The following is an 18,572-nucleotide window of genomic DNA, read 5'->3' as shown; positions in this document are numbered from 1 at the left end:
TTGAATCCTATATTTGTGAAATTTCTTAAACACTGCATGAAAAATCAAAAAACAATCAGAGGCTGTAAAATGTCTCGAAAATACCGTTGTTTGATTTGGGAAACTCAAAATAAGGTATTAGCAAACTAAATTTCAGCTTTGAGCCTTAATCGGCTTCTCAAAATTTAAATTTTTTGAGGGTATAAAGAGGCAATTTTAAATTTTCAGAAATTTGTCAAAAATCAAAAAAATTGCATTCAACGTCTGAAACTTTACCTAGTGCTTTATTTTTGGATTCTCCAAAGGTTTCAGTGCCATAAAAAACATTCATTCGAAATCGGAAGAATAAAACCAAATATTACCATTTTTCCAACGCAAAAAAGAAGCTCCTGGCGCAGAAGTGGACTAGAATTTCAGATGCTTCCCTGGCGAACTAAATCGTTGTAGACCCACACAGAACCAACCATAATAAATTGATAGAATTTTGGGAGGGGTTGGGATATTATTCACACACGTAAATTCAACGATCCTCAAAATAAACGCTGAAAAATAATGTGTTTTTTTTAATGCTCTTATCAAAAATGAAAAAAGAAAAAAATTCCATCACCAGAGAGCAATATTTGACCTCATTTTTCTCCAAAGATACCTCAGTTCTGACCTACATCCCTACCTAATCCACATATCCACATACCTACCACACAGTAGAAAACATATGCACCGAAAATTAAATAACATTTCAAGCGACCCAGTAAAAAAAGAAAACTTGATCAACTTCTAACGGGAACGTTTATTTAAACCTGAACAACCCAGCACATAAGACCTCAGCCCGGAAACATTCCAGTTGGGAGTTTTTTAATATATTAAATAAAATAGCGAGATTATTCGAGTGAATTTATGGAAGCTTGGGTGCATGGCGCCGCTCAACTTTGAAATGTGATCTGCAACCATTAATGCAACATAAATTGTCTAATAGTTTTTTAAAGGCAGAGGGGGAAGGAGGGTTACTCTCTATCTGAATCACCCTGTATAATGTTGGTGACTCGAGTATCGATTATTTTCCACCAGTTCCAGAAAAAAAAAAAAAAAAAAAAAAACTAAAACAAAAGATTCGCAAAGACTTTCAGATACATTTATAAGATGTTGGTTTGTTTTATTTCTTTGGTTTGTAATGTGACACAAGAAGTAAAAAAATTTCAGTTGGAAAGAAAATTTTCAAACTTTTGTATAGTATGGTAGCTTTTTGAGCCTTAGAAACTTGGAAACGAGACGAGAAAAACACTTTGTATAGAATAATACGTCATTACTTATATATTATTGTATATTTTTATTAACAATCATTCGTCGTTGAATATGAACCGAAATGGATGGGTTTCATTTAGGTGTGTATAGCTGATAGATAGATACATCATGTCATGACGATATCATTTCACTCGCCGCTGGTAAAACTAGCTCTTGACGTGATTGGCGCGTAAACTCGACCCAGATATTAGTAACAAACTTGCATGGAAATTTAATCCAAATACGCCGAAGCACAGCTAGTCGCGAATCTCTCATCCACAACTCGGTTTCTCTCTTTTATATAAAGATACATCGGCGATTTAAAAGAGACGTAGCGTTTTCTATAGTTTACCGGAGCACAGGACCATTATTTATTTATCTCGGCCGCAAACAGATAATTTCGATTGAAAATATTAAACGATGCGATGTGCACGTGAAAGATTTACCGAGTAGAAATAATAAAAATGAATCGGGTTAGTTTTTGGAAATGTTTTCAAATCGTCAGAAAAATATTGTCGTGTTGTGATTTGAGAAATTGACGCGATACGAGGAGCAGGGAAGGGGGTGGTTTTTGGCTGTACTCTCTTTCAGGAATCAAAACGTCAGAAAGTCGATGGAGCATTGGTTTTCACCTCCTTCATTCTTCAAAAATTTTACACTGTGGCTTCAAATGTACGCAAATTTTGTAACTTTTTAAAAAATGAATTTAATGTACTTAATTTGGTGGATGACTGGCGACAGAAGTTCGATTTCCAGAACACAAACAAATACGCACGAATAATTTCACGATTCGTTTTTCAGTTGGAAATGAAAATTTTCAAACAGTTATTTGTGGTGAGGAGGGGGGGTTTGGAATCTGTTTTTTTTTTCGAGCGAAGTACTACTTGTTTTTTCGGATGAAGAAAAAAAAAATTAAAACGATGATATATATTACGAAAAACTTGGAAATTGTTTAAATCGCTTCGGGGTTTTTTTCTGCCTGAGAAAAAAAATAAGGAAAAAACTAAGTGGAAAAAAGTTGCAAAAATTTTCACACAGAGTGGGTCTGTTTACGTGTTCTTTTGGGAATGTCAACAAAACGCGCGGTTTAATTGGTAAATTTTTCTTCAGCCGCAAAAGTACTCGGAGTAGTGACTGAAATTTTAAGTGAATTATTCACCCGGGGCGAATTTATTTCAATTTAACATCGTCGATTTGTTAGTACGATTTTTTTACCTGCTAGGTCTGGAAGTACGTATACTTTCTTTCAACTGAGATAGGTACCTACGTGCTGTATTGCGTGAGATTAAATATTAAAAATACCTCCGTTTAAATTCAACTAACGCCGAACCAGCGGCGCTGTGGCATCGTCGAGTAATTGCATTAACAAATACATTAAAACAAAAGCCATCCTCGAATAGTTTGCGTGCAAATAATCGAGTTTTTGCTTCAATAAATAATCACAAAAGTTGACTATTTCATTAAGTGTTTATTTGAGAATATAAACTTTTCTTCGCTGCTTAGTCAAAGTGTAGTATAGCCCACTGCAGTGTTTTTCTTATATACGAGTACCTACCTTGCAAGGTATAGGTAAAGGTAAATGTTGACATGGCGAATCTCTTTTGTGAACCTGGGTATAATCTTAATTAATACAATTCTATAATTTCAAATGACCTTAAGCGTTTCAAAAGTTTTCAAAAACTTGTCCTATGTTGGCTCTATAGTATACGCGTGATGTAGGTACATTAGCCTAAGCTTATTACCAGGCATGTTCCTTTGTGTAAAGTTGGAGAAAAAACTCGTAGGTATTAATTCGACTTTGTGTTTTGTTTTTGTATTTTCAGATGATTATAATCGCGTTGTTTTAGAACCAGAAGATGATATTCCAGATTCAGATTATATTAACGCTTCTTATGTTGATGTGAGTATGTTTGGATCGAGTTTTCCGCTTAATTTTTTCTTTGTGGTGCAAATTTTACAAAATATGATTATACAGGCTGCATTGAGATGGATTGCCAAAAAAAAATATTGGAGGATTTTGACTGAATTTGGTGAAGATTTTCATTTTGAGGTGAAAGTTATTCAGAAAATTTATTGCTTCGGAGATGCATATCCCTGTAGAGGAGATATGTGTTATATGTAGGTCCTCAAGGAGAGGATGTATTTTTGAAAAAATTTGGGTTTTTCACTATAGCATCCACCTTACCAGTTTTGGGAAAATTTACTTTGCAATGAAAGATGGTTGTTCCGAAAGATAGTACTGTAGCCTTATTTAAAATTCTGCGTCAACCTAGGTCATTGCCATCAGAATTCTAGACCACTTTTATGGTTTTACTGAGCAGTTCAAATTTTACACATCGGATACTTTTTGGGTGAATTCGTATTTTAAAATAAGTAATTCATTTTTCGAGTTTTAGTGAATTTTTGAAAATTTAAGGGTCTGAAAATGGGACAAGATCAAAATTTCACTGGTGTACTCTGTTTTCGACCTCACGAGTCGAATGTTTACGCTTTCGAACTGTCCTGGAGCCTCCAGTCGATTTTTGGATTGTCTATTTTTCGAATAAAAACTTAGTAAAAAAAGGTGAAATTTGCTTTGTTCTCTATTTTTGACCTCCCGAGTCACTTTCTGATGGTTTCGAATCGTTATGAAGCCTCCAGCCAATGTTGATTTTTTCTGTTCTGTTTTTCTTCAAAAATAGGTAATTGTTGGAGAAAATTTCAAATTTGGACCGACAGAAAGAGATTTTGACAATAAGTATCAAAATTGATTGAATGTGTCAGACGAATAATCTGAAGAGCCTAATTCCATTTTCACCCGACTTGATTGTTTTTTTTTTTTTTTTCAAAAGCTGGAGAATCTAAAAATTTGCTGGAGGCTTCAGAACTGTTCGAAATCATTAACAACTGACTAGAGAAAGTCGAAAATAGGGTTCAATCCAAATTTCATCTTTCTAGGTCAATTTGACAAAATTTGTTTTTTTTTGTTTTTGGCCCCAATTTAAATTTTTAAAAATTCTCTATAAAAAACTAAAAATGAATTCCACTTAGTACCTGAAATTTTGTTTGTTAGTGTTTTTAGGGGTCTTCTATCAACTCCTTTTTTCACATGTTTAAAAATAATTGTACAGGTTGGGACACTTCCCTTGAGCAGAGTGGTTGAGAGCCAATGCGGGCCAGAGGAAAATACCTACATATCATGTTGGGCCCCAAGCTACATTAAGGGTTTTGAGAGGTGGAGGGAGCGGGATAGTGTCGACTGAAGATTTGTCAACTGATATGTTCCTGCAGTGTTGTGCTTTGTGGAGTACAAGAAAGCATTCGATTATGTTCACTAACAGAAGTTATGGCAGATCCTGCTGGAGATGGGTGCTCTGAAGCATCTAGTGTGGCTGATCAAACGTCTGAGCCAACTGAGGTACTATAACCCGGGTAGGTATGCCAGACTCCCATTTTGTTCCTCACTTTCAAAAATTGTTGTTTTTCAATTCAAGGTTTTTATGACAGAATTTCTGGCATAGAATGAAAGTAATCATTGAATTAGAGCACATGCTGTGAATTTCACACAATTTCAAACTATTTTTAACCCGAAAATGAAGTGCTGAAAAATGACTGAAATTCAAAAAATTAAATGTACTTTGATTGATACATGTAGCATACCATTGGAAAGCTCGTTCAATTCTCTTTCAAAGATGTTATTACGAAAAAGTTGTAAAAGTGCACGGTTTTGAAGATATACGCAGTTAAAGTTTGCCAAATTCCCATAAACTGCACTGCTGAGTTCGTCAAATCAGGAACAAAATGACCATCTGACATACCTGGTTTGTAGTACTCTAAGCCAACAGGACAACATCAGGAAAATTCCACCCAGAAAAAGGAGTTTGCCAAGACTGTAGGTATACATGTCTCCTCTTCTATTTAACATCTACAGAGAATACATCATCTAAGAAATCCTGCAAAAGATCATGGATTACTGAGATGGCACTAATGAATGGCGAGGTGTCCTGATAGGTGACAGATGGACCACCTTTCACCAACCTCAGGTATGCTGATAACACCACTTTGGTGGCATCAAGTGTCAGATACATGTCAATCTGTAAATTTGGTAGCATTCTGTAGAGCGCTCAAACATCCCTATATGTAGATAATTGACAGGCCAACCAACAAGTTGCCAAAGACACAGGAAGTTGATGGAATTGAAGTTGTGAAGCTACATATTTTCCTACCTTGGATCCATTCTTGAGAACACCATTGGATGTGGAGCTGAGATACATCACCACTGCCAGCTCACCAGAACTGTGATGACTCCTCTGAAACAAATATGGAGCGGTTCTGAAATAAGCAGGACCCTTAAAATTTGACTAGTCAATGCGCTGTTCTTCTCAGTGTTCATGTATGCATTAAGACTTGAACCATTCATGAAATGGATCAGTGACGGATCGACACAATTAAAATGTCCCTATTGACAAAATTATGCATAAAAACAGGTGTGTAAGTTGGTAGATGTGTATGTGTGCATTTTAACTTGAAAAAAAAACATGCGATTCAGCCTGCTAATAGCGTGCGTAGAAGTAATGTTTATAAAATGAAAAAACAATTGAAAAAATTTTGCCCCAGGTGGGGATTGAACCTCAGACACACAGTCTCTATTTTTTTGCGTTACCTAACCCACTCGGCCACTTCACTGCTTGCGAAGAGTGGAGTTCTTTCCACATAAATGTCTGTGTGTTGTGAACTTATTAAATTTTTTAATTTTTCTCCAAAGTCCAAAAAGTGCAAACATTTATGGGGAAATAACTCCACTCTTTGCAAGCAGGGGAGTGGCCAAGTGAGTTGGGTAATGTGGAAAAATGGAAACTACATGTCCCCGGTGCAATCCCCGCTTAGAGCAAAATTTTTTTAATTGTTATTTCATTTTATATTCTTTAACATTACTTTTACACATGCTATTTGCAGGCTGAATCGCATGTTGTTTTTTTTTAGTCCAAATTCACGCATTGCTTGTGCTATGCATAACAGCATGCTATCGCATAATTTTTGTCAATAGGGGTGATGCTGGAGGCGACTGCTGAGGATCCCTTGGACAGCAAATAGAACTAACACCTTGATACTGAGTGAAATAAGGCTTTTGACATATCGCGGGTTGCATATCGGTTTGCCTGAACTTTATCAGTTTGGTGGGCATTCTTATCAGTGAGTATCAAAATTTCATATTTTGAGCAATTTTCACAAAAGGTGTTTTTGAAATGTATAGCTTTTATTTAGTTTTTTCTTCAATTTTAAACACTGTTAAATCCTGTTATGGAAAAAGATCCGCTCTTTGTCGAGGTTCAAAGACGTTTTGTCAACTTCTTTAAAACTCGACAAAGAGAGGATATTTTTCCATTATATATAGGGTTTAAAAACAGGTGTTTAAGATTGAAGAAAAAACTAAATAAAAGCTATAGGCCACATTTCAAAAACACCTTGTGAAAATTGCTCAAAATATGAAATTTTGATACTCACTGATAAGAATGCCCACCAAACTGATAAAGTTCAGGCAAACCGATATTCAACCCGCAATACGTCAAAAGCCTTAGTGGTGTGACCAAACGACTACCTGTGATGATCCTTGGACAGATACTGAAATACTTTGGACCGGTCACAAGAGGGGATGCCATGGAGACAATATTTGTGCAAGACAGAGTAGAAGGAGCAAGAGCCAGAGTATGATTGTCAACCCGATGGACTGACTCCATTTGCAAAGCAACAATAAGCTGTAGATTTGCCAAATGTGTGAGAAGCATGTAGGACAAGGAGTGGTGACATGCGCTCAACCACAGGATTACATAACTGGAATGGTCATGATACCCCTGTGTGGGGTGATACGTTATGATGATGATATGATTCATGTGACTTATAAAAATTTTCATTTTCCTTTTTGGATTTTTGGAGGCCTCAAATGAAATTTGTTTATTCCAAGTTGAGAAACAAATCGCGAGGGCGAGAACTATCAAAAATTCAATTTTGAGATGCCTTATAAAACAAGTTTTTTTTTCTAATGCGAGGAGTTTATTTTTTGGTTTTTAAAATTTTAGAATTTCAATTATGTTTCTTAGGAAGTTAATTTTGAAATAGAAAAGCGATCATTCTCTTTCATCATGACAGGTCCTTATTTTGTCGGATCCTCCAGAAAACGCGAGCCCGGAGGCAAACTGCCCCCTCCCCCCTTCTCGATGGCTCTGTCCTTGGGCGTATTTTAAAATAATTCCTAATCGCAATAGGAAAACGCTCTAATCAAATTTTAGCAATCTGTACCTACTATTCCTCGGTGTTAATTTTACTGAACGAAATGGGAATTTCCTGAAGAAGCATTTTCCATTTGTTTGAAAATATAAATAATCAAAATTGTCTCCACTCTATTCACAAGCACCATCCTTCAACCATAGTTTACTACTAGTATTATACCTACTTATAAAATCAATCGGAGGAAATATCGCATTCAGTAAACGCGTTTTCATAATGAAAATAATCCTTTATAAATGTCGAAATAACATCTGCACAGCAGATGACTGGAATTTCACCAAGAAAAATATTACATCTAATATCGCAAGAATAGGATATTTTCAGGGTGAAATGTCTGCAGAATAGTCAATATTATAGTTCGTAGGTATGCGATAGAATAAGAGGCGACCGGTTTCATTTCAATTTTATACGTGACAATGTTGACGAAAGCGAAATTCGACGACGAAACGTGATAAGTAATTTTAACGTTTCGTATATTTAATAACGTTATAGGTACCTGTTTCTCGTTAAATAAATTTTCGCGTTTGTTAATTTAAAAAGTAAAATCAAGAGAGCGCGAGGCGATACGAATTATAAATTTTATGCAGAGAAGTTTTTCATGAATAATGTAGACGTCGTTCACGTGCTAGATTCTAGAGAGGTGCTCGTCCTTTCGAATTATTAACACACGCGACCCTCGTCCTCGTCGAAGCATGGCGAAAAAACTTACCTCAGTGCGTAGGTACTTACTGTTGGTAGGTAGTTAGGTACCAACGTACATTGTATGTACCTATAAGTTTATTCTGTTTGTTTTGTTTTTGTTTTTTATCGCAACTATCTCTCGTACATTGTTTACAATATGTCGTAAACTTCTCACCAAAATAAAAACACCAAATAAGATGATAAAGTTTTTAATCAGTATGAATAGCTATAGACCTACACCGAATGCATCCTCCCCACACGTAGGCAATTTAAGTAAACGAACCAAAGACATAGGCAGAAAGGGTGATAAACTCGAGGCAAAATTATGTTTATATTGAACATCGACGTTGGAAAATATGCCAACAACTTTCCACTTCCAATTGCAGGATTTTTTTTACGCGGAAAACTTTTACGAAAATTTCTCAGACTGGATCGGCTCCGCGAGATATTGGAACGAATAATATGTGAACGCATCTCTCAAAAGTAGAGAGTCAACTTACATAAATAAACTGTTATTCGTACTTTTTGCTTTTTTCCCCGTTCTTTTAGACGTTTCTTAGCTGCCTTTTTTTTTTTTCATTTCTTATTTGTTATGGTAAGTTGTGCACGTTGTTTCGACTAAATTACAACCTTTTTTTTTCTCTTGTTTTATTGCAGAGTTTATTAAAGCCTAAAGCGTATATTGTAACGCAAGGTCCTACCGAAACTACAGTCAATGATTTTTGGCGAATGGTTTGGCAAGAGAAAGCCAGTTGTATTGTGATGTTAACTAAAACATTCGATTTTATTAAAGTAAGTTGAATCGATAGTTGAATATTAACACTTAAGCATCATTGAATATATTGTAACCTAAAATACCTACGTAATTAGGAAGTTCTTCCAGCCGATAAATGTTCGAATCTCCGAAATTGAAAATAAAATAGGACTAAACATCTGAAAAGTGTTCTGCCAAAAGTCTTGCTTTGTCCTCCTTTAGCACGTTCCCATTAAAAAACAAGTTTAAAAAAGTACAACAACAAAAAATAGTCCCATCTTTTAAGTCTTTTCAGCCCTTAAATTTGAAAAAAAAGCTGGAAGATATTAATTGTAGAATTGGCAACGTCGCATCAATCAAACGTCAAATAAAGTATTTCTAGACGTATTCAGCTTCGTCACCCCTATGTTGAGCCAGGTAGAGAATCCTAATGAAAAAATTGTTCTTCCACATCTGCATACTTGTAAGACAAAATACATAGGTATTATTACTTACTCAGCAAGAAATTTGTTCATCCTACGCGTGGTAAACTTTCGACTTGTGTAGTTTAACGAACTATACCCTCATTCTTGAGCATGATGTTATAATTAAGACCCGCTCGAATTTATAATATTTGAACGGTGTGGCGCAACAGGTTGATTCTGCTTTTATCATACATGTCTAATTTTATTTAATCAAGGAAACATTTTACTTTGTACGAAAATAATAAATGGTGTCAAAGAAGACAATTCCGTAAAGGTTTTCGGTTAAGCATGATAATAGCGTTACGAGTTAGACGTATTAATTTATAATATAAGCGACTTTTGATAATGAATTATTGTATTATACTTTCTATTTAACTGTATATACCTATGTGAGTATCTGAAGAGAGGTACGTCGTGAGTATATGGCACTCGAATAGAAATATGTACCTACTACATATATAAGAAGGATAAGAGGAATAAGAGAGTCGACATGCAAATTAAACGTGCCTTTTTCACGTACTGCTTTTCACAAATCGAAAACCCCCCTTAACTGGGTTCTTTAACGTTAGCCTAGCTCGTTTGTTGCCTTACCTACTTCAGTATGGTAGCAAACCTTACTCTACGTATCTCTATCTATAGTACATACGTATAAGTACATATATAGTGTACAAAGCTACACACTCGAATAGGATACCCGCTTTATATTTGTATTATCATTTTTTAGGTTATGTGTATTCAATATTGGCCTTCGGCTAAGGTGAAAAGCGAAGATTACGGTAACCTAAATATTTCCATACAGCACGAAGAAGAATTAGCCAATTTTCACATTCGTACTATTCGTGTGATACATAAAAAAGGAACGGTATGTAAATTTTTACTCGCTTTTATACGTTTATACCTTTAAAAATAAGAATCCAGAGATGTGATTTTAGAATATAAATATAATGGTATTCAGAATCTCGACGAAATCATGCTGAAATTAGGTCTTTATCGATAAATAATCGATGAGTAATTTTCTTATTGCATCGGTAACGATGTGATTTTTGGTACTTCAAATGAAACTGAAAAGGAGAAGGGACTCTCAACTGAGCTATACAATCATGAAATGAAACGAAACAAGACATCAAAATATTTTACCAACGTTTAAAAAAATGCTCCTGGCGCAGAAACACCCGCAATGAAAAATGTCATATCTCGAAAAATTTAAACGTGTCGGATATGATTTTGAAATCTTATATATATAAAAGAGTGGTCTTTTTATCAAGGAGTTTCTGCGCCAGAAGTATTTTTTAAGCGTTCAGGAAAATTTTGTGATTTTGTTTCGTTTTATTTGTGATTGCATGGCCCAGCTGAGAGCCTTTTTCTCCTCCCAATTCCGTTTGAGACTTCGTCCTTTTGGAAGAGGGAGACACTCACTCTTGACACGTGGAGTAATTTTTCACTTTCTGTTTTCGCGTTTACTGTCATTACAAATTAATCAAATTTAAAAAAGCATTTAGGTACCTTGCTTGTTTAATGTTGAGCCCAGTCCTTTTTTGGTGAAGGGAAAAATGAGGAGGGGAAGTTCAATCTTTTAGAATCATTTCACTTAATTCTTACCTATTCTATAATTGAGCATTATCTACCTATTTGTACCTATTTATATCTACTCGTACCATCATTTTTGGTACAACATTTCAGGTGCTGAATTCATTTTTTTAAATTTGAGACATTTTTTGAATATTCGCCTACATGGAAAAAGAAATGGACTAGCTCCTTCAATTTCAGAAATTATATTCTGAAAACACCCGCTGATACAAAACGGTGTCTGATTGAACCCCAAGTCCTTACTTGGGTCTGAAAACAATCACTGATTGAGAACTGTGTCCAATTTAATCACATGGTCCTTACTTGGGTCTGAAAATACCCACTGATTGAAAACTATGTCTGATTCAACCCCAAGTCCTTACTTGGATTTGAAAACACCCACTACCACAGGTCCTTACATGGGTCTGAAGGCGCCCATTGATTGAAAACGGTGTCTGATTCAACCCTAGGTGTCTGAATCAACCCCAGGTGTCTGATTCAACCACAGGTCCTTACTTGGGTCTGAAGGCGCCCATTGATTGAAAACGGTGTCTGCTTCAACCCCAGGTCCTTACTTGAGTCTGAAAGCACCCACTGATTGAAAATGGTGTCTGATTCAACCCCAGGTCCTTACTTGGGTCTGAAAGCACAAATTGATTGAAAACTGTGTCTGATTTAACCACAGGTCTTTACTTTTGGGTCTGAAAACGCCCATTGATTGAAAACGGTGCCTGAATCAACCCCAGGTTCTTACTTGGGTCTGAAGGCACCCACTGATTGAAAATGGTGTCTGATTCAACTCCAGGTCCTTACTGGGGCCTGAAGGCACCCACAATTTCCAAAACAAATTTCATTATTTTCCAATCAGTTTGGAAACTTTTAGCAAGATTTTTTTCTTTTTCATGATTATCGCTTCCATCTGGTCTCTTGAGGTCATTGACCCGTCTGTTTAGCCTCTCAAAGTTCTCTGATTTCTTGTCCTGGCTCTAAAGTCCGATCAATCTGTGTGTCTGGTCACAGGTTACAGGCCTACTTTTCTAGATTTCCAAGGTCGTCTGTCTACATGTATGGCCTCTTTAGGTCATTGACCCGTTGGTATGTCCTCTTAAGTTCACTGACCAACCTGTCTAGTTTCCCAAGATTGCCCATTTACCTGTCAGACTTCTTAAGGTCGTTGGTCTGTTGGCCGGGCTTCTCAAAGTCGTCGGTATGCCTGTCTGGTCTCTCAAGGTCATTGACTCATCTGTCTTGTTTCTCAAAGTTGTCTGTCAGTTTGTGTAACCTGCATATCCAGGTCGTTGACCCTCTCCTACTTGTCCAGCCTCTAAAGGTCATATACCCGTCTGTCTGACCTCTCAAGGTCATTGATCTGTCTGTCTGTGGCCTGTTTGCCTGCTTGCTTGACCTTTTAAGGTCATTGACCTGCCAGAATGGCTTCTCAAAGTCATCTGTCTGTCTGTCTGACCACTAGTGGTTGTCTGAGTGCTTGTTAGGAATTGATTGATTGCAACTTTTTCCAAGTTTTTAAAAGTAAGTTCAAATATTGTAAAATCACATAAAAGCTCCAAACATTGTAAATTGATCAATTTTTTTCCATGTTTTTAAAAGTAATGTCAGAAATCATAGTTGTTTAAAAAAAATGACTTTTAATTTTGTATCATCGTTAAATACCTATAACGTCAAAATTGACTATGGTTATGAGAGGGAGAGCTGAGTTGCAGTGGCATGGATAAAATTCAATGAATTCCTGAAACATACCTACGTTTTGGAAGTGTTTTATTCTCAATCTCTTCTCGAATACGCCATGGGCACTTTTGGTTTTTACATCGATATTTTCTACAGCATCTTGTAGACTCAGAGACATGGCAATTTTTAGAAGAGCTTGAAGCCTAGAGTGAAATGAATTTCTCACCTGCTTCTAATCATGGAAAATAAAGCTCTAATTTTCCTCGAATTGAAATTCCGTCCTCAAACAATGGTGACTAATCATCGAACGAAATCAACCATTCGAAGTATCTGTGGTTTTGTACGGTTCTGTTGCCAAAATAAAAATGGGCAACTTTCAATACCACTAATCTTTCGTTTCTCGTGGTAGCAATACACTTACCTTCGATGAAATGGTTTATTCGACGCGTTAATTTCTCCCCATCTCCCCATAGTTAGTCTTGGAGAAAAGAGGAGGAAAACTAGAGCCGTCAGCAATTTATACGCTTGGTACAGGGAGAGAAAAAAAAATAACAAATCGTGTTCGCCATTCAGTCGTATTTTACGGCCTTCTTGATATATAACCTTAATAGGGTTGTTAAATCGTAGACAAATTTTAATTACCTGAAGTTTCGTATCAACTTCTTTTAATGCTCGGTGGTTTTTTCTCTCTTTTTTCCCTATTTTTTGCTAATCCAAAGACGACGTATTCGCTATAAAATTGGCGAGGCGAAAAAAAAAAATTCGAAAAATCTTAGCTTTATAAATTATACGACTCGAGCGAATTTTCTTTCACCCTGTGGTCCAATTGATATCTCTATCACGTCTGAGTAATTTATTCTACGGGAAAAATTTCATCTGTGAAAGCTTCTGTGTAGATAGATTAACGTTGCAAAAAAAAAAAAAAAAACATTTTATTTACATATTTTTAGCATTAATTCATTTCATATATCAGATATGTTTGTCGTATTGGATTTTAAAATTGCAATTTACATTTTTATGGGCGCAAATGTGTGTGTATACACGAAGATTATGCTACATTACGGTGTGCGCGGACTGGTACACTAATATTTTTAAAAATTATACGTTTGCAGCAAACATATAATAATGCACAGAGTGAAGAAAAAAAAAATCGCTCAAATGATAAATGGAGTTGAAAATGCGTCGATATTTTTAATCTTTTTATCACGAGGGGGCGTAACTTTGTGTACTTATTTTCACGCATCATTTAGCGTATTTTCTTATACATTTTGTCGTTCGCCATACGTTTCGGTGTAGATTAAACGAAAAGACGTTGAAAAATTATATACGTTGTTATCCTTATACACACTTTGTTGTTGCTACTGTTGTTGCCTTTTTTGCTTTCTCTTCTGGAGCTCGTGTTATTATTTCATTTTAATGTAGGATACGTACAGTATTTTTCGAGAGTTTATTAATTTTTCTTGATTTTTACTATATACCGCGCGTACGCGTGCAACTTTTACGCCAGAAAAGGTAATTGAGTTTGACAATGATAAACGACGTTGTTTCACGACGGCGTGGCAGTAGGCGCGAGAAAAAAAGACGATAGTTGTATCATTTTTCCTCCATTAATAACGCCACTTACGTTGGAAGAAAAGCCTTGTCCAGATATTGTCGGTGGATCGGGAAATTTAAATTTCACCTCTCTCTTTCTATCTTTTTGTCTCTTCGGTTACTCTTCGCTGTTTTTTTTTTTTTTTTTTTTTTGGTGTGTGACTTATGATGTTTGCGAACGACGAAACGAAGGTAATTAAATTAAGCGTTATGTAAACGAAATAATTACATTTTAACAGAATTAACGATAAGTAAATAAAGACGAGGGGAAAGGGGGTCACGTTTCATCATCTTTTACGCTGATAGAATTTCAGTTAGGCTTATCTAATAATAATGGCTAAAAGGTCTTAAATAAACGTAGTGAAAATTCACAGCACCTCTCTACCAGCCATCTTGTCCCAAAGTATGAAAAATGAATGAAAAATTGATCTAGGAGTAGGTAGGTGAATACAGATTCTTAAATCGTGCTTCTATTAGATCAATACAAAGTTGTGAGTTGTTGTAACTGAGGAATGGATGAATGGGTATCTCAACTGAAAAAAAATGTTCAGGTTGTACCTAGAAATACCTGAATATAATTATGTACATTACTTGTGAGACAATTTTCAATGATGAGTTCCATTTGTTGATTCGAGACCTAGGTATACGAATTTTTAAAAATTAGGAGTTGATTCATTTCCAATGAAAAGCCCTTAACATTATTCAAACTGAAGTAGAGGACTAAAATTTAATTTATATCCTAATTTTTGATCTTAAAAAAATCCAATTTTTAAGTAGGTACCTACTGAAAAAATTTTTCATCCGTTTTATATGCGAATTTTTCAAAAGCCAGAAAATCCAATAATTAAATTCTAAAGCTTAAAAACATTGGTTGGTCTAAACCAAATCTTAGCTTTTTATCTCAATGTACATATTGAAATTTTGATCTTTTCTAGAAAAATTGGTCCTCATAAATGTTTCAAAATTCGCTAGAATAGCCGAAAAATGAAGTTCAGCATCACAAACTTTGCCAGTTGGTGTATTTCTTAGTTCTTAAAAACTTCCAATGCCATGCCATGAAAGAACGCTTCCAAATGAAACCAAACATGTACTTAGGATTATTTCTATCACAAACAAAAAGCTCCTGGCGCAGAAACCGCCTCGACGAAATGTCACTTCAGTCCTACATTGATGTATTTTTTGATTCCTAAAAAACCTCAATGCCACAAAAGAAAGCTTCAAATGAAACCAAACATGGCCTTAAGATTCTTTCTAGCACAAACAAAAAGCTCCTGGCGTAGAAACCGCCTCGATGAGGATGTCACTTTCTGTCTTGCATGGATGTATTTTTTGATTCCTAAAAAACTTCAATGCTATGAAAGAACCCTTCCAAATAAAACCAAACATGTACTTAAGATTTTTTCATCTCAATCAAAAGGCTCCTGGCGCAGAAACCGCCTCGACGAAATGTCACTTCAGTCCTACATTGATGTATTTTTTGATTCCTAAAAAGCCTCAATGCCACAAAAGAAAGCTTCAAATGAAACCAAACATGGCCTTGAGATTCTTTCTAGCACAAACAAAAAGCTCCTGGCGCAGAAACCGCCTCGATGAGAATGTCACTTTCTGTCTCACATGGATGTATTTTTTGATTCCTAAAAAACTTCAATGCTATGAAAGAAAGCTTCCAAATGAAACCAAACATGCATTTCAGATTTTTCCATCACAAACAAAAGGCTCCTGGCGCAGAAACCACCTCAACGAAAATGTCACTTCAGTCCTGCATTGATGTATTTTTTGATTCCTAAAAAGCTTCAATGCCATGAAATAAAGCTTCAAATGAAACCAAACATGGCCTTAAGATTCTTTCTATCACAAACAAAAAGCTCCTGGCGCAGAAACTGCTTCAACGAAAATGTTACATTGGTCAATATTTCACCTTGAAATCAAAGCAATTCTGTGAATTTGAAATGAAAAAGGCAATTTGTAAAAGTTTAGCGCATAATTTATTTTGTTACTTAAACCATTTTTTCCTGTTTTGTTTTGTTTTTGTTGAATGGAAATATTTTTACACCCTCTGAAAAGGGAAGCTAGCATTAAGGGAATTTGAATGAAATATTATGAGGTAGTGAAAAGTCACTTCAAATGATTTTTTTATTTTTTATATATTGTTTGAACAGTTACGAGTTATTAGATGCATAAGTGACTTGATATTTTTTTGTTTCGAATACCTACAGTGATATAAATTTTGTCAAAATTGCCATGAAAAATCCTGTTTTTCGCCAAAAATGTCAAATAGGTTTTGTTTTTTGTCAAAATTAGCAAAAAGATTTATTTTTGACAAAATTGTCTAAAAGTTTGGGTTGATTCCAAATTTTTAAGAAATTACTGCTTTTTACCAAAACATCCAAAAAGGATTAATTTTTGCCTTTGCTGACTAAAAAATACAGTTTTTTCTTTAAAATTTCTTAATTAGTAAAAATTCTGTTTTTTTTTCAAAATTGCTAAAAAAAAATGTCATGTTTTCTCTAAATTACCAGAAAAGTGTATTTCTACCAAAATTTTCTTGAAAAGTACCTAGGTACCTACTGTTTTTGTAAACATGTTCAATACAATGCTTCTCTTCCCCAGAATTTTTGTTTCTTGTCAAAATTGTAAAAAAAACACATTTTTTGCCAAAATTGCTGAAAAAGACCATTGTCTAAAGGTCCAAATTCTTATTAAAATGTTTAAAAAGTTTCAATTTTTGCCAAAATCGTCATGGGGAAAAAGTTGGGAAATTACAAAACCGGTTGATCAGTGGTACATATCTCAAAAATAGTCTCAGAATCCACGCATGATGGAAGAATTCTTTTGAAATTGAGTGAAAATTGTTCAAAATGAAACTTTGTCGTTAGGTAAGTATACTTACTTACTATTTAAAATCCTTTCAAAATTGCTGTAAGTACCATTCTTACAAAAATTCCTTCAAAATTAGTTACTAAAATTTCACTGAATGGCTCGATAATTTATTCAAAATGAAAAAATTCTCAAAAATTCGAATGGAAACTCAGTTTAGAATAGTTGGAATGATGTATACCTACCTATGCTAAATTATCCAAGGAATCGTGAGAAAATATGTCACAGATTTATCATTCCATCAATTGAATATATGATATGGAAATTCACAGAGTAAAAATAGGTATTGATTCGAAAGGAAAAAACGAGACTATTCAATATTTGCGAGGAAAAAACAAAATTCAGTACATTTTATTACTTAAAGGATCACCCAGTATATGAAAACATACGTGCACACAAAAAACTATACCTACCTGTATTTCGCGTCTATAAATCAAGAAAGAAAAAAAGTTGGTACCTAACAGAAAAATAAAAACTTTATTAGGGTTAAAAATTGATATCTACGCGGAATACAAAAATACGCAGCTTTTGTAATTTTTTGTTTTGTTTTGTTTTCTACTCGTATGTATACCTACATGCGGCGAAATAAAACGATATATGACCTTCGGTGTATTTTTTTACGTTTAATGAAAAGATAAGCTTCTATAAATGGTTACCTTTTCTACGTCGCTTTCAAGGAAAAAGAGCGACGTTAAGCCTTGGATATATTTGTGATCTGTTTTTGATTTTGCGCCTATATAGAAGGATTTTCATACTTTTTTTCTTCTTCTTTTATTATACCATATATCTATATACTTACTGTAGCCACCGATGTAGTATGTGTATTGTGTATGTACATGTAGTATGAGTACCACCAATACGATGGTCAGCTGAAATGTGTATTATCGATGGGTTTTTCTGACATGATTTTTTAACTTGAAATTGTTTAGCCGGAAGAACGAGAAAGGACGTTGTTACAATTCCATTACACCGAATGGCCCTGTCATACGTGTCCATTTTCAAATGCTATTTTAGAGTTTCGTAGGCGTATGCGAGCTGTGGTCGGATCTAGAATGGAGCAAGAAGGGCCTATCGTAGTTCACTGCAAGTAAGTGTACATATACTTATCTATAGATTAATTTAAAGTACTAATTATAGGGCACTTGGATGTTGGCCTTACAAGGGAGGTACCTAATTGATTCCTTTGTAGTTGAGTTCATCATGATTTCAAATACGAAATGATCTTATGGATTCGATCGTTTAGTGTCTCCTCAACGACTTCCTCCTCTCTTCTTCCTATCTAGTTTCGAAAACAAATGAGTGACCAAAGAGGCATTAGTCGGGCCCCGCATAAGGATCAATTGCACCCCCTGCCGATCCTCCGGGACAACTTTTTTCTTAACGGGGGGAATCCTAAGGAACATTTCTAGCCCTTGTCCTCAAAATAAAAT

The 18,572-nt window shown here is 35.1% G+C and overlaps 1 protein-coding gene across 2 annotated transcripts in view; it reads left to right on the top strand.

Moving 5' to 3' along the window:
* Ptp36E (protein tyrosine phosphatase 36E) overlaps positions 1-18,572 on the top strand; it is a 166,281-nt gene that overhangs the window by 118,089 nt on the left and 29,620 nt on the right. For both annotated transcript variants that reach the window (XM_065369415.1, XM_065369414.1), the window contains exons 4-7: positions 3,081-3,157; positions 8,860-8,994; positions 10,145-10,282; positions 18,072-18,229. In XM_065369415.1, coding sequence (XP_065225487.1) covers positions 3,081-3,157; positions 8,860-8,994; positions 10,145-10,282; positions 18,072-18,229 — 508 coding nt within the window. The remainder of the gene's footprint in view (positions 1-3,080; positions 3,158-8,859; positions 8,995-10,144; positions 10,283-18,071; positions 18,230-18,572) is intronic.

This window comes from Planococcus citri, chromosome 5 (genome assembly GCF_950023065.1).
Source record: "Planococcus citri chromosome 5, ihPlaCitr1.1, whole genome shotgun sequence".
Lineage (NCBI taxonomy): Eukaryota > Metazoa > Arthropoda > Insecta > Hemiptera > Pseudococcidae > Planococcus > Planococcus citri.
This window is presented reverse-complemented; position numbering and strand designations above follow the sequence as displayed.